The following is a 15,993-nucleotide window of genomic DNA, read 5'->3' on the forward strand; positions in this document are numbered from 1 at the left end:
TCTGGCATCCTAATAGGAGTTCAAATTAACTCGCTAAGCTAAGGACATGGTATACCTGCTTAACATTGTCATTGGGATCATGTTAGCATGTTGACATTCGCTTTTAGCTCAATTACAGCCTCACAGAGCTGCTTTTGTTTGTTGCTTTAACATGGATGTATACTAATGCCTCCTCATCTATCCAATGACAAAATGCCCACTGGGTTTGTTTCTGTGCTTACTTCATCTGTATGTGCCCGCAAAATAGCTAGCTGGAAAAGAGGCAGGAAACCAAAGATTGCAAGACTTTAATTGTAAAAACATTTATCGCATTAAATAGTTTCATTAAGCGCCCACGTAATCATTTAACATACAGTAACACTGACATCGTCTGAATCCCTATGCAGTTATTAGCTTGATTTAAGTCATTCTAGAAACTCAGCAGCAAATACTCCAACACAAGGTACCCCCAAGGTACCACATACCACTCTTGGGGGGAAAAATATAACAGTTTTCCTAGTTATTAGAGCAGTCCAGAGACAGATTACCATCACCGTGATATAAACTGATTAAAATGGTGAAGTTCTCTCTCTCTATCTCTCCATCTCCAGCTCTTCAGTGATGTAGCTTACAAGGCCAGAGATCGTGAGGACCTCATCGCAGGCATAGATGAGTTTTTGGATGAGGTGATTGTGCTGCCGCCTGGAGAATGGGATCCCAAAATTCGGATTGAGCCGCCCAAGAAAGTCACCTCGGCTGACAAAAGGTTGGAGTTTTTTAATTCACATCCGCAATATACATTGAGCTCTCAGCTTTTTTGTCTGTCGCACAATGAGCTATATCCTTACAACTGTTGTACAAAGTCAAACCTTCACTAAAACCAACTTGTTTTGTCAAAGATTTAGACGGTAGTTAAATATATTGATTCCTGAATGAAGCTTTATGCAGGGTGCAATAACACCTTTGAGTCAGCAAGCACCAGCCAAAGCTTGCAGGGGTGAAAAGCCTCTAAAACAGCACTGATAACATCAGGGAGTAGCCCGTTAATAATCACACATGAATATATTGATACTCTCCATATTTACTCCCATCTGTGTTGTATATATCTTTTCTGCAGAAAGTCAGTGTTTTCCGTAAACGAGCTGGGGCAGGTCAACGGTACAGCTGGAGGAGGAGGAGGCCTGTCTGAGGACGAGGAGATGCCACCACAACATGAGCTCGGAGAGGAGCTGGCATTCACTGGACGGTAGGTAGTTCAGGCCACATGGTAAACTGCTGAGAGGTTTGGATTAAGCTTAACCTGACTCTGGCATATGGAAATTAAATTTTAACGTGAATTCATTCAAATTTTGGGAAAGTGTAAAAATGATTTGGGTACAAATTCCACTCACCAAAAGAGGCAGATGCTCCTTAATAGGCACTTTTCAGGTAGAAGCGAACTCAGAAACAGTAATCAGAGACTATCGTTTGTAATGAGTTATTGAAGGAGGGTAACGGAATGAGGGTGTGGAGTTTTAGCTTATTTTGCAACTCGTTCCAGTCGCTTGAAGCAGCAAACTGGAACGAGAAGCGGCTGAAGGCGGTGCAGAATTTTGGAATGACCATGTTGATGAAGTTGATAGAGTGTAAATTGCGGTTGGAGATGAGTAGAGAGCGGAGATATGTGTTTTTTTTTTACCAATGATAGTTTTATAGATGAATTGATACAAGTGAATTCATCTGCGGGTTTGGAGCGATGGCCGGTTCAGTAGAGAGTATAGGCTGCAGTGATGAGTGTTGAAAGGAGCAACAGTGACGAAGCGGATGGCGGTATGGTAGATGACATCCAACTTATTATTTATACATCTACATGCGACTAACGGAGCCGGGGATTGAACCGCCGATCCTCTGATTGAAGGACGGCCCTGCTCTCCACTTAGCCACTTAGTATTTTTATTTTCCATGATTTTAAGTTTTCCAAAACGGTTTGGGGTGAGGGCCGCTGTAAAACAATTGTTGTTTATATAATTGGATTTTGCTTCTCTGATCGATTGGGTGCATTTGTTCCTTATAGCCCTGAAGGATTGCCAGTCCAATGTGCTTTTGGACGCCTTTGCTTTACGTCAGAGGTGTTTTTGGCGGATCAGCTTAGACAGTTCAGTGATAAACCAGGGGAGGAAGCGGTTCTTGATTCAGATTTTCTTTTTTGAATGAGCGTGTCTGTTCAAAATGGATACAAAGAACAATCTTGGGTCAGTGCAGCAGTGATGGACTACCAGTTTCAGTGCTGTGCCTAAAACAGAATCAATAAACCAAATGTGATTTTATCCGGATGTAATTCAGTGACACTTTTTTATTAAGCATACTGACCAGTGTGTTTTTTCCATGTACGTTAGCTTCTGTGGTGGTCTGTACCGGGACATAAAGCGGAAATTGCCATGGCTGCCTAGTGATATCTATGAGGGTTTCCACTATCAGTCCATCTCCGCAGTGCTCTTCATCTACTTGGGCTGCATCACCAACGCCATCACCTTCGGGGGTCTGCTGGGAGATGCTACCGACAACTACCAGGTAAAATAGAATGAGAGCGCCAAACTCAAGCAAGTGATTTATGTAAACTTGGTTTAAGAATTAGATTTGCACTTCTGACACAAAGGGTTCTATACATGATGGCAGGCTGTGTTTCTATGGCTTTACATCAGAGCATAAATCATGGCGTTGTCCAAGATAAACCATACAAAAAGCTAAATGTGAAAAAACACCAAGTTGCAGTTTTATGGGGGGGTTATATGTGTTTTCTTGGATGGGAGCAGTCACTTCCTGTAGTCTTATAGTCAATTTGAGGTTGTCGGGCATCCAGCAAAGACTTCAGGACGTCACTGCTCCTAAGTAGTCCAGCATATAACCCGCCGTAAATCCAGAGTTTGCCCTTTTATATTTGTTTTTTTCTACGTATTAAACAAATGATATAAAATATGTTAATTTGTCAGCTTCAGGTGCTGTCTTACCATTGGACAGAGCCAGGCTGCTCATTTCCCTCTGCTTCCAGTTGTTGTGCTAAGCTATTTAGCTGCTCCACAGCTTCATATTTATTGCACCAAGAAAGCAAATAAGCATATTTTACAAAATGTCAAACTATTCCTTTAATAGAAAACAAGAAAATCCAGCTACAGCAGCAACTATTTGAGGTGTAACAATTTTTGTATTCAATACATTAGTTAAGCATGCATGATCCTTGATACTAAGTCGGATTGTCCTTGACGCATATAGGTGTCCAGTGCAAAAGCATGCCTCGACAATATTGCTATAGCACACAGGCAAGTAGCAGCCCTAGATTAAAATCAACCGGTGTCATTTAAGGAAGTTTAATTCGTGTGTCATATTTATCAGGTTATATAACATATATGTACGGTCTTGACCTATGCACTGCTAGCTTGACATACGTTTTCCTGTTTTAAAAGTGTATTTGTGCTGAATTAAAACTATATTTTCAGCATTTCAGTCATCTGAATGTGTTTGCATATTTGAACAACTGAGAGAAACTACAAGACAATATCATTAATTCAATCTAAACTTCTCAGTCATAAAACAGTGATACTGTTGACTCTCTAATATGAACTTCCCCTTGCCAGAGAGTGTCTGGCTTCATAAATATGCCTCAGGCTCCACTGCTCTGTGAAGTCAGAGTATTTTTAGCTCATTGTGGTTTTGCATCAGACTAGGTCTCCTTTTTCCTATTCCTGCATCAATACCTTTGCACCAATACAAGCATTGACACACTCATGCACACAAACACACAGATGCGCACAGGAATCAGTTCAGGTAAGTGCTTTGACTGGCACTCGTTCCCTCCTCTCACTGTCAAGTTGAAATAAACCATCTTGTTTCATGTCTGATGCAATAACACACCGCAGTCACTTCCACGTCACGCCCTCCAACACACACACACCACAACGTTTTCTTTTCAAATCAGTCCCAACTCTCCCAGCTATTTTCGGCGGCACTTTCATTTCCCACCAACTTGATCTGTGAGTCTCATTCCACAACAATGTGTATATTAACTCCCCCATTCCATTTCTCTTTCCCTTTCGACAGGGTGTGATGGAGAGTTTCTTGGGAACAGCTCTGGCTGGCTCTGTCTTCTGTCTCTTCAGCGGTCAGCCCCTCATCATCCTCAGTTCCACTGGACCCATCCTCATATTTGAAAAGCTCCTTTTTGAATTCAGCAAGTGAGCTTCTTGAGAGCCAAATGATCTTGCAGTAGACAGACAAAGTGGAGTACTGTACCTGACACCCTTCTTAGTGTAATTTAGAGGATTATTATATAATCCCATTATAAAGAAAAAACACGACTGAATCTCCTGCTCTACACTGTATGACCCTTCTTCTTGATAATGATACATATGTACCGGTTTTCAAAGTCTATACACTTGGAATAGGTTGCTGCATTTGTTATATCTTTCCGTATGTTCATGTTATAGATACATATGATATATGTGCAGAAGACTATTGGATATGTTGGTTGTATACATGAATTCCCTTCATCAATGCATTCACCATGCTTCTCTGACCTCTCACTGCCAAAGGAACAACAACATAGATTACATGGAGCTCCGTCTGTGGATCGGCATGCACTCCTGCCTGCAGTGTTTCATCCTGGTAGCTACAGATGCCAGTTACATCATCAAATACATGACACGCTTCACCGAGGAGGGCTTCTCAAGCCTCATCTCCTTCATCTTCATCTCTGATGCCATCAAGAAGATGGTGGGCTCCTTCAAATATTACCCCATCAACACTGACTTTAAGCCTGACTACGTCACCACCTACAAGTGCGAATGCCTGGCTCCAGACCTGAGTGAGTTCACCCCTTGGCTCAGGGAGATGCAGGGGGCTTATCCACAAGGTGGCAGTGTGGCTACAAGTGGCTCTTTTTGGGCTCAGTAGACTGATTAATTAATGTATTTATTTTGTAGGAACCGAGCATGTTATTGAACATCACTATAAAATACAAGATAAAAACATGCCGGAGTTAGCAAGAATGCTAATTTACATCCGAGGCAGGCAGATTGTAGAGGAGACTAAAAACGCCTGTATTCACTTTACCAAACCTTTGGTTGTGGAGAACATTTTTCCCACTTTTCATGAGCGACACTTTCTCATCTGAGTATAGAGTCAGAAAGTCCACAAAAGACAGATGGGAGGATTGGATGGGTCAAACAAACATGGGACTTTCAGTCAGAAGCCACCGTGTGAAACCAAGTCAGTCGAGTTGGGAGTGAAAATGTTTTGTCATGACATTAAAGCCTAGTTATCGGACAGCGTTGAAAAAAACTGTTAATTTTCAAGCTGCACTAAACCGATTTTTTATCTTAAACAACATTTATCATATCAGCCTAAGTATGAATGTAGTGCTGCATCTAAGAAGAAAGTCTAGTTCTCATTAGTGAAGGGTGGTAGCCATCCTTTTCCAAATCAAATTATGCCGCCAATTACGTACTAATTACTACCAACCATTTTCGAGAGCAGTTTGTGAGTTAATCTCCTGCCATACCTCTACACTATAATACTAACTTCAAGAGTCATTTGAGATCCATCACAGTGAGAAAAATTAGCTGGAATGCATATTTTTCCTTTAATTGGGTTGAAACAGTTGCAAGCAGAAGCTGCTTTGTAAACTGTCCCTTTTGGTGCATTCGGCATCAGAATGATAAACTATTTAAATTGACAAACATCTTTTTCCCAATTATTCATGTTTACTCATTGCTCTGGATATGAGTTCATGATCCAACAGGTGCCAACAGATTAAAGGAAAATATAAATTCATAGTTTTTTTAGTATAAGTACATTTTTGCATTTATCTGTGGTTACTGTTGGCCAGGACAATATACTGTATTGACTGCTATTAGCTGATACAGATATACAATATTGTCTTGTATGCCGGCAAAATAAGTAACACAAAATTGCAGTACAGAAATGTCAAGTATATGTTTAAACTAGTGTAGAAACAGTTTCACCATTACATAGTTTGTCCACCAGAGATCTCTCACTAAGCTTATTTTTCAACTATAAAATGTACCGTTCAGTACATACCTTTAATAACCAAATAGAATGTGTCCTTTTAAGAAAACATTGTTTGTGTGTTTCTGTAGAAATATACATTTTGAACTATTTCTCTTGGGCTTGCATGGCTTCATGGTAATCTAATGTAAATGAGATTCCTTCATTGTACCAATTCACAGATGTTATGTAACCTGTTGACTATCTTTGAAAATGGCAGTGATTTGCAGTCATTTTTGTAAACATTGATTTCTGTAACTGACTTGTCTCTTGTTTGTTTTCGTCATGCACAAATAATTTGGCTACCGTCTCTTGGAAGTGAGTACCTCTTTGTTTGTCTGCATGAGCCTCGAGTGCTCTCTGCAATGCCCAGCCGCTGGATTCTCATTGTGTTTTTTCTTCCTTTTGTTTCCCTCCTCACCCGCTCTTCCTTTGCTGTCTCATTACCTCCCGGTTTCTGCCTGTCTCTCTCCCATCCATAAACAGTGGCTGCAATGATCTTCAATGGTTTAGTTCCAAATCCAGATAACAGCTCTAGTGTCTCTGGGGTAAGTACTTGTTTTCATTCCCTTTTCATTTTGTTGCCTCTATATACAACCCTGTCTCCTTCAAAAATATGTTCCCATACAACTAAACTGCACCCTCAATTACCAAAACATTTTCTTCTCGACGGAACAGTTGCTGTTTTAAATCGTTTCAAACATGTGGTAAACAAACAATGCAAAACAAAAAACTATACAAAACGACTTAGTTAGTTTAGTAAAAAGCATCATAGTTTGGCTTAAAATGCTTACTAAGTTTAAACAACAAAAAAAAAAACGCAACAAAAGTACTTGATTATTTTTAAGCAACACAAGTTCTTCATTCACACAGGGCACAAACAGTCTTCTGGGTTAAAGACCTCTGTCTTGTGGTCCATCCATCACTCCGACCTCGTCCTTGCGAGGACTAATTTAAAATGTATTTGTGATTCGTCCAAAATAAACGTAATCCACGACAAAATATGTTTCCCTCAAAACGCAAATCACAATGCAGTTTCGTTGTATGAGAACGTCATTTTTAGGAAACAGAGCTGCTATTTTGGTGCATTGTCGTTCAAGCTGAAGGTTTAAAGGGTCGGAAACATCAGCTTTTCCCAGAATGAATTACTGGGGCTGTATTTAAGCCCATATGATAGCAATGTTAGAAAAGAGCTACCTGTTTTGTTTACAGCCAAACCAAGTATTATCAACTGTGTCTGATAAAGAAGTCGCTTTATTCTCCTCTTTCTCTCCTTTGTTTGTTTCTTTCATCGAACCCATCGTCTCGTCTCACTCTGGATTACAACTTCACATCTGTGATGACAATTTTTTACTCTGTCTGTGTTTCCTTTTTTCTCTACGTCTGTGTCAAAAACACTTCACTCTTCTTCATCCTCTCCTGTCTCCAAACCACTGCCAACCACCACCCCAGTTGAATGTGACAGGTTTGGACTGGAGCCAGCTGAGCAAGAAGGAGTGTCTTAAGTACGGAGGCTCTCTGGTGGGAAAGACCTGCAAGTTCGTCCCTGATCTGGCCCTCATGTCCTTCATCCTCTTCTTCGGCACCTATTCCATGACTGTCACCCTCAAGAAGTTCAAGTTCAGTCGCTACTTCCCCACCAAGGTGACGATATGATCTGTCAGTCTATCTGTGTATTTTCATAAATGAATAAAACATATATATTACAACATATTTTGCAGAATAAGTAAGATGAGTCTAGTTTAAATTACACTGGACTCATTGCCTCATCGCACTTGAGTGGAATTGGACTTGAGTGAAATTGGACTCACTAAATCCTCTCAACAAACGTTGTCAGGCTGCCTGTTCCGCTCTATTTGTGGCCAAATTTATTCACAAAAAACTTACCAAAATGAAGTTCAGAGCTTCAAGTCCTATTGTCAAAAATCTAGTTTGACTCACCAGACGATGGTAATTGCTTTAATGAAATACAAAAAAGCTAGGGTGCTTTAATCCTCTCTGAGAATGTCAAGAAACAAAATCAAGAAATCCAAAAAGAAAATAACCGTCAAATTTCTCAGTAAACTGGCAAGTTTAAAATGAATATTGAAAGAAAATGAAATGAATGTATATCATCACCATGTGATGACATTATGAACTACAGAATATACATTTTGCATTAAGTTTATTTTAGTTGACTTTAGTAGCAACTGTTTGTATAAGTGGCTCTTGCACATGGCCCACTGTGAGCATCCTTCAGGTTAAACAAACGAATTCAATTGTTAAGTGTTCCATTCACGTTTGCTAGCTTGCAGTTTTATCCTACAATGCCTTTGTTGGCCTATTGCTATGCTTTGTTGCCGTTACTGCCACCAACTGTCGATCAATACAACAGCAGGAATGTGTAATGTGCTTTGATACAAACAAAATAGGGGCCCATCAATAAAAAAACATTGCTCCACAGCACTACTAGTGGCCAAGAACTGCACAGGGTACCTTTTAAGATGAATTTAAAGTGAAATAATGAACAAATAATGAAGACTAATGCACCAAATGTCCACAACAGTGGAATACAATACCAGAAATTTGAAGTTCAGTGGGGGCGGCTCTGGCTCAGTGGGTAAAGCGGGTCGTCCTTCAACCACAATGTCAGCGCTTCGATCCCCGACTCCTACCGTCAGAAGGTCTGTCCTTAAGCGAGACACTGAACCTCAAGTTGCTCCCCCAGCACTTCAAAGCAGCCTACTGCTCCTAAAAAGGCTTACGACTTCTAATTGACTTATTGTCACTTTTGATAGTTAATGTATTGATTGTATAGCCGTGTTGATACAATACCCTCAGACCCAAAATGGCACTGCTGCTGACATCTGTCCTGTTTCTGATCTCTAACAGAAAATGGATGGTCAAACAGACAAACACAAGGATGATACTTTGACTCAAGTGAAGCAAGCACTAGCTCAGCTTTTTATATATGAGTTGCTTCCTATCAGTCTGTGTCTCTCTGCTAAGAAACGTTTATTTTTCTATTTTTCAAATTTTGTTTTTTCTCTGTCTGTTGTCAGTTGAGGAAACTCATCAGTGACTTCTCTATCTTCATGGCCATCATGACGTTCGTGGGGCTTGATATGTTGTTGGGACTCAAAACTCCCAAGCTAATCGTCCCCACAGAATTTAAGGTACCTATTTTCAAACTCTTTTCAAAATAAGATTAAACATGTTAATAAATTAGCTATATGAATTAGCTGCTCTCACAAAGTTTTTGACAGCACAAACTGAAGCAAATCATTGTCATGTATTTACTTTAGTTGACAAACAAGTGCTTTCCCAGACTGGATGATCCATGCTATAAAGAGAAATATATTTATATGCTTTCTTGCTGATAATTAGATGAGAAGATCTATACCTCTCTCATGTCTGTCCATTAAATATGAATATATACGGCCAGGAGACAGCTAGCTTATCTTAGCATAGGCTCAGTCCAATGAAAAAACAAAATCTGCCTACCAGCACCATAAATCAAATTACCTGCAAGGAAGCAGATGACTGTCCCAAAATGTTGAATGATTCCATTATAGATAGTGATTTCTGTCTAAAATGTGCCCGTACCTCTGTGGAGACGGGCTGCTCAGCTGTTGAAGTAAAGTGACCTCTCATCTCCCACTAGCCAACTCGGCCGGGTCGTGGCTGGCTGGTGATGCCTTTCGGTAAGAATCCGTGGTGGGTTTACGTGGCCAGCTTTGTCCCCGCGCTCCTCGTCACTATCCTCATCTTCATGGACCAGCAGATCAGCGCCGTCATTGTTAACCGCAAGGAGAATAAACTCAAGGTAGGGCATATTTATGGAAGATACATATCTTTCATATTTATCATGAAGTGGTATTATTGCATGTTTCCACCTCAGCTATATCACACTTTGTTTGATTGAATCAATTTATCAATAAAATGTATTTCTTAAAGAAAAAACATTACAGCCAGTGTAACATTCAAACAACAGCAAATCACATTTCCCTGGCAGAAAGGCTGTGGATATCACCTGGATCTGTTCTGGGTGGGCGTCCTGATGGCCGTCTGCTCCTTCATGGGCCTGCCCTGGTACGTCGCTGCCACCGTCATCTCCATTGCTCACATCGACTCTCTGAAGATGGAGAGTGAGTCAAGCGCTCCCGGAGAGCAGCCTCAGTTCCTCGGGGTCAGGTTGGTCCTCAATAAGATAGAAACACAGAAATAAAAACAAAACTGTGACTTAATCCCTCGATGCTGCCACTGGCAATATCACAGTATGAGAGACACACTTTGTTAAGTCCTTTGTAATTGAAATTTTGAAGGAGAGAAGCCTAACTTGAAATTAACTTGACCGTCTCTTGTGTGTAATGTTCAACATACAGAGAACAAAGAATGACAGGGATTTTGGTGTTTGCCCTAACTGGAGTCTCCATCTTCCTCGCTCCAGTGCTTAAGGTAAGAAGTATATAGTGAATGAATCACGTGTTTGTTCAGATTTGCTATGGAGGACTAAACCATCTAAATATAGCTTCCTTTTTAACAAATACTTTCCTGAAAATAAAACTGTTTAGTGGCCTTTTTTTTCTCTTCTGGAAGTCAAGTTAATCCGTATTAGTATTTCCATTACATCACAATGAAACCCCAAAGTGTTCAATATTAAATAAATAAATGAGACATGAAATAAATAATCACATGAAAAGTTTGGTTTAATATGTGACACATATTTTTTTGTATTCAAATTCAATGATTAAAATGACGTTTATGTGAATGAAATGTTGTTTACTCATTCATATTTTGTGTCTGTGAACTATTGTATTTATTTACAGCTAGTTCGTTGATTCAGACTTACTTTAGCATAGTTGTTGCTCTAGCTAACAGGCTTAATTTGGTAGCATTTGTTATGTTATAAAATGTATTAATTGGTTGATTTTATTACATAAATAGTTTTCCATTTCATACATTTAACTCATTGGGGCTCTATACTACGGAAGCCCTGAGAGGCAAGTGAAAGGTTTTTTCAGGATCATTTTTCTAAGGAAGCCTACTACTTTACTACTAACCATCTGAGAAACAGTTTAAAAGAAATTTTGTCAGGTGGAACTTTTCTTTTGTCAGGATCATTTCAGAGTTCGTTGTAGTAATACTCCTAGGCTGAAGTGCCCCCGGCCGAAATTATTATTACAACAAATGTGACAGGTGGACTTTATTTAACTAATTATGTGACTTATGAAGGTGATTGATACCATCAGATCTTATTTTGGGGCTTCATGGCGAAGAGGGTGACTACATGCTGCCACCAATTTATAGTTTTATATTTTTTAGATATTATCGAAAAACATTTAATTTCCCTTTACCAATTTTGACAATTTTTTCGTACGTCTATGACATAAAATCCCCAAAAAATCATTAAAATTGAAAAACAAATTACTTACAAAAATGATCCTGGCAAAAGACAACAACAATAAAACCTGTTTAATGAATCATGTTTTTTTTAAGGAACTTTGAAATATTATCTGGCAAAATCCTTTTTTTTCACCTGTTCTTAAGTCATTAACACAGGAGAGAAAACAACTTAGTTCAGACTTCTTACTTATGTAACACACATCACTGCCAATCGTGTCAGCAATCTAGAAACCTGTCTGAATTGTGACTGTAATAACATGTTTTCTGGCCTTCTTGCTGCTTGTAGTTCATCCCCATGCCTGTGCTGTACGGTGTCTTCCTCTACATGGGCGTAGCTTCCCTCAGTGGAATCCAGGTAGGCCTACACTGTGTGGCAGCTGTTGATGTTGTTTATCATAATAAATTGAGTTATTGTGGCTCTACATCTTACTCATGGCATTTCTGACAGCAGGCGGGAAGCGGCTTATTAAAGCTGCCAAGTAAACAAACAAGCAGGCAGGCAGACGTGATCCGTTGTGTCCTTATACATAGCAGAGAAAGCAGAATTACAAGGGGGATAAAAAAAGGATTTGTTTTAAGCTCCCAAATTTTGTAAATGTGCAAATGCGGAACGGATAAAGAAGAGATATCAAACCCGGGGCTGAATACATAAACTGTACCTGCGGGTGGCTGTACTGAATGTGTCAGTGTAGGCTTCTGATGGCCAGGTATCTTATTATAATAACCAATATCTCTAGAGTAACAATTTAACAAATACATTCAGATGAGTTCAAAACACTATATCTGGGGACTCAGTGAGTTTGTGCTGGAGCAGGTGCTCCTAGATAACTTTCCTTCAACTCGAGGAAGCTGCATTCATGGAGCTCTGCATGTAAGTAACCTGTGCTATTAAGACATTTTTCTCATGCAATTTCCCTCTTTGCCTGACCTTCGTCTACAGTTCTGGGACAGGATTAAGTTGTACATGATGCCGTCCAAGCACCAGCCCGACTTCTCTTACCTCCGTCATGTTCCTCTGAGGAAGGTTCACCTGTTCACACTGGTCCAGATCATATGCCTGGCTGTACTCTGGACCCTCAAATCCACCTTCTTGGCCATCATCTTCCCTGTTATGGTATGTGACAAAATGCTCACAGTTGTAAGCACAGCATTCGATAAATCCTGTGTTGTTGTATCTTGGGTGGAGGACGAGAGGCCCACGGAGGTAAAGATCTAACTTCAAATAATATATCCATTTCAAAATGTATTGTTTGGATGTTAGTGAATGTAAAGAGACATAACAGAGGCATCATGTCACTTTTAAAAGAGTCTAACTGTTAACTATCATTAAGAGGAAGTGATCTGATTGCACTGTGTGTACCAGTGATACATGTTAATGTCATCTACAAATGCCATCCAGCTAAATCATAATCAGACCATAACTTGGATGTGAGATGAATGTTGATGGGAGTTCAAATTAGGCTTGTGTCTCAAGTGTATCTCTGTGTTGAACCCTTCAGATTCTGGGTCTGTTGGTCGTCCGAAAAATGCTGGACATGGTCTTCTCCCAGCACGACCTGGCTTGGCTAGACGACCTCCTTCCTGGGAAAGAGAAGAAGAAGAAGAAGCATGACGATAAGAAGAAGGGGAAGGGGAAGGAGAAGGACAAGGAGAAGAAGAAGTCCAAACCAGACGACAGTGAGGAGGAGGTGAGGAACAAGAGCTTCTGCTGCCCCCTGCAGTAAAAGCTGGATCACGACACAAGTTTCTGATGATTTGGCTCTCTATTGTGTGTTTGTGTTTGCAGGACAAGTGTCACGTCTACTCCAACCACTCAGCCAGCCCAGATTCAGACTTGGATCGCAGGTACTGTGTCCTTAAACTGCACATCCCCTACAAAGATCTAGTCTCTCCTGATGTTGCACAGTCTCAGTGGGGAGCGTACTGCCAGGGTGCTGCGACACACAGTGGTCTTTAACACACACACACACACACACACACACGCACACACACACACACACACACACACACACACACACGTGTGCATGGGAAAAGTTTGTCATACACAGTAAATGTGCACAGATTAAAGGGTCAGTTCACACAAATTCCAAAAAGAAAAAAGGTACATAGTAAATCTAGTTTTAGTTATATCTCAGTCAACCAAGTAGAATATTATGTGAATGTATAATATGTCTGGATATTTAGCGTCTAGGCTCTGACTTAATCACTTACCACAAGGAAACACCAGGCGAGGAGGAGGCCAGCGATAATAACCCCCCTCCCCTCCTCCGGGGGGAGGACTTTAGAGCCTACAGGTGGATGCCGGGGTTGAAGTGAGGTTTCAAGTGAGCAGTGTGGCAGCGGGCATGGCAATAAAAGAGCAATCAGACCACTGATGATTTAAGTACATTACCATGGTTAAAGGGATGCTTCAGTGTGACGAGTGTCGTACGTGAGTGTAGCAGCAATCTCCAGTTGTTATTTACTTCCAAATTAATCAATTATTTTATGACAAGCCATCTAATAATTCAATGCCCTTGTTACTTTCATACTCCTTCATTCATTCTTTGTCTGGTTTTAAGAATAAATATGAATTTAGAAAATTGTCACTTTTGTTGGCAGACATTTGCTTTTACAGATTATTTACACGTAACATATGTATCATAGTCCAGTTTCCCCTCATTGTCATGTTTGAGCTCAGTCTCCTCTCCATGCACTTTAAGGCAATGCAGATCGTTGTGATGTTATTATATATATTACATGATTATATATTAACTGCATACTCCTGCTGCTACTCTTCCTGTGTCATGTGCCAAAGCCACATGGCTTACAGTATGTGCACTGCGCTATACAACTCAGCATTTTGTAATTCTTCATTGATGTGTGTTGTTAGTTTTGAAGTTTTCTGAAAGGCAGTGACTTTGAGGTTAAGTATAGTTTGCTCTGTGTCACAAAGCCATTGGTCAGGGTCCTTTGTTTGGATTCACATATATATGAAATTGAATTAGATGAATAAAAATAATGTGTGGTATATTAAGCCTGTTGTATAGTACATGGAAAGGATTTAGTTTGTCTACAAATGTATAATTATCAACATGCAGCAAGCATCATTGTTTTGGTTGTTTCTTTTTCCTCCATGTGATGAATCACTTTCGCAAATCAGTCTGTGACGCTCACACCTGCATGTGAAATGTAGCCTGACCCTCACTTTGCAGCAGTTTCAATGGAGATGTTTGCATTGAAAAAGCAGCTGGTGAGGCTGTTTCTGGTAACTTTTTCTCAATCAGCTGAACATTTAACCACAAATACTTAGGCCTAGTTTGACCCTGTTTCTTTCCCTTTGTGGGAGATTCAGAATTTCTAAATTGTGCTTTATGTCTGCATTGCTTAGAAAGAGGCATGGTTTGGATTTGACTGTGTAATTTATTATTGATTAATTTGAATTGGTTTCGCAAGATGTTGTCAACTGTGGATTAAGATGAAGAAGATGTTGCTATGTGATTCTCTTTTATGCGTTTATACTTGCCTTAAATGCATTTCTTTCACCAAAATCCATCTGTTTTGATAAAACAAAAAACAAAAAAAATACCGCTTTCAAATAAGGTTCTGCATTCAGTCATGTTACAACATGTACTGACTTAAATAGTGTAAATGGTATAAGGTTGAATACAAATTTGCTTAGAGGGAAACTTCAAAGTCTTGTTGGATGTCAGACTCAAAGGGAAATCTGTAGTTTTGTTTTCTGAACTATTGAAGATTTATATATAAAAAAAACAGGATTTGCTCATTTAATAAAGTGTAGCCATTTAGTCAAGGTACTGTAGGTTACATTTTTATTTTATCACTATTTACATCACATTGTCTTGATAATATAAGGGTCCATTTACTTTTGGCATCAGAACTTCCTCAGTTTCCAGTATACATAAAGTTCATAAGGTAGAAATGGACTACTAAAATACTCTCAGCTCCATTGCAATATTAAACATGTCTCTCTTGTAAGGTTTACAAAGGGCCACAACAAACGGATTCCCATGTTCACGGTATAAATTCTTTCCCTGCCTTAATTAAAGTTACCTTTACCAGTCACCAGTCCCAGTCTTAACCATGAGGCGGTGTGGCCACAGACAACCACTACAGCAGCTCATTTCACTCATCAGTCATGTTTCTCCTGTTTATCACTGACATGAGCTCTTGTAGTGGGAGTCATGATGCCACATGGCTGAGCTCCTCCACCCTCCCCGTTCTCCTCCTTCAGCCCCTCATTGCTTTTGTCTGTGGGTGTGTTTGGTAACTGGAGCTTGCCCTTCCTCAGCATCACCCTCCACCTGAAGATCTCCTGCCCGTCGTCTCCGGCCATGCCTATGGGCCGAGGAATGGCCTGCCCGGTGCCCCAGGTCAAGATCGAGATGGAGTCGGACTACGACTCAGACATCGACCACCACCGCCCTCGGGACATTAGCAGCGAGACCACATTATGAAGCTCAGACTCTACGTCTTGTTGACAGAACAACGCACGACTCAGTGTGGGCAAACTACTCAACGCAGCCAGTGCTGCCCCACCGACAGTACAAGGTTTGCGGCTGTGAGCAAACTGACTCCTTAACAGACCGA

The 15,993-nt window shown here is 40.2% G+C and overlaps 1 protein-coding gene across 1 annotated transcript in view; it reads left to right on the forward strand.

Annotated features, from left to right (window-relative positions):
* Positions 1 to 15,860, forward strand: part of slc4a5a (solute carrier family 4 member 5a) — a 24,750-nt gene extending 8,890 nt beyond the window's left edge. Inside the window, exons 9-24 of the mRNA XM_031849469.1 lie at positions 591 to 745; positions 1,097 to 1,225; positions 2,355 to 2,529; positions 4,054 to 4,187; positions 4,545 to 4,816; positions 6,532 to 6,566; positions 7,471 to 7,662; positions 9,060 to 9,173; positions 9,662 to 9,823; positions 10,013 to 10,191; positions 10,383 to 10,455; positions 11,690 to 11,758; positions 12,344 to 12,517; positions 12,903 to 13,091; positions 13,190 to 13,248; positions 15,695 to 15,860. Coding sequence (XP_031705329.1) covers positions 591 to 745; positions 1,097 to 1,225; positions 2,355 to 2,529; positions 4,054 to 4,187; positions 4,545 to 4,816; positions 6,532 to 6,566; positions 7,471 to 7,662; positions 9,060 to 9,173; positions 9,662 to 9,823; positions 10,013 to 10,191; positions 10,383 to 10,455; positions 11,690 to 11,758; positions 12,344 to 12,517; positions 12,903 to 13,091; positions 13,190 to 13,248; positions 15,695 to 15,860 — 2,277 coding nt within the window. The remainder of the gene's footprint in view (positions 1 to 590; positions 746 to 1,096; positions 1,226 to 2,354; positions 2,530 to 4,053; positions 4,188 to 4,544; positions 4,817 to 6,531; positions 6,567 to 7,470; positions 7,663 to 9,059; positions 9,174 to 9,661; positions 9,824 to 10,012; positions 10,192 to 10,382; positions 10,456 to 11,689; positions 11,759 to 12,343; positions 12,518 to 12,902; positions 13,092 to 13,189; positions 13,249 to 15,694) is intronic.
* Positions 15,861 to 15,993: the final 133 nt, after the last annotated feature.

Source organism: Anarrhichthys ocellatus, unplaced genomic scaffold (assembly GCF_004355925.1).
Source record: "Anarrhichthys ocellatus isolate YVR2014 unplaced genomic scaffold, GSC_Weel_1.0 scaffold9, whole genome shotgun sequence".
Taxonomy (NCBI): domain Eukaryota; kingdom Metazoa; phylum Chordata; class Actinopteri; order Perciformes; family Anarhichadidae; genus Anarrhichthys; species Anarrhichthys ocellatus.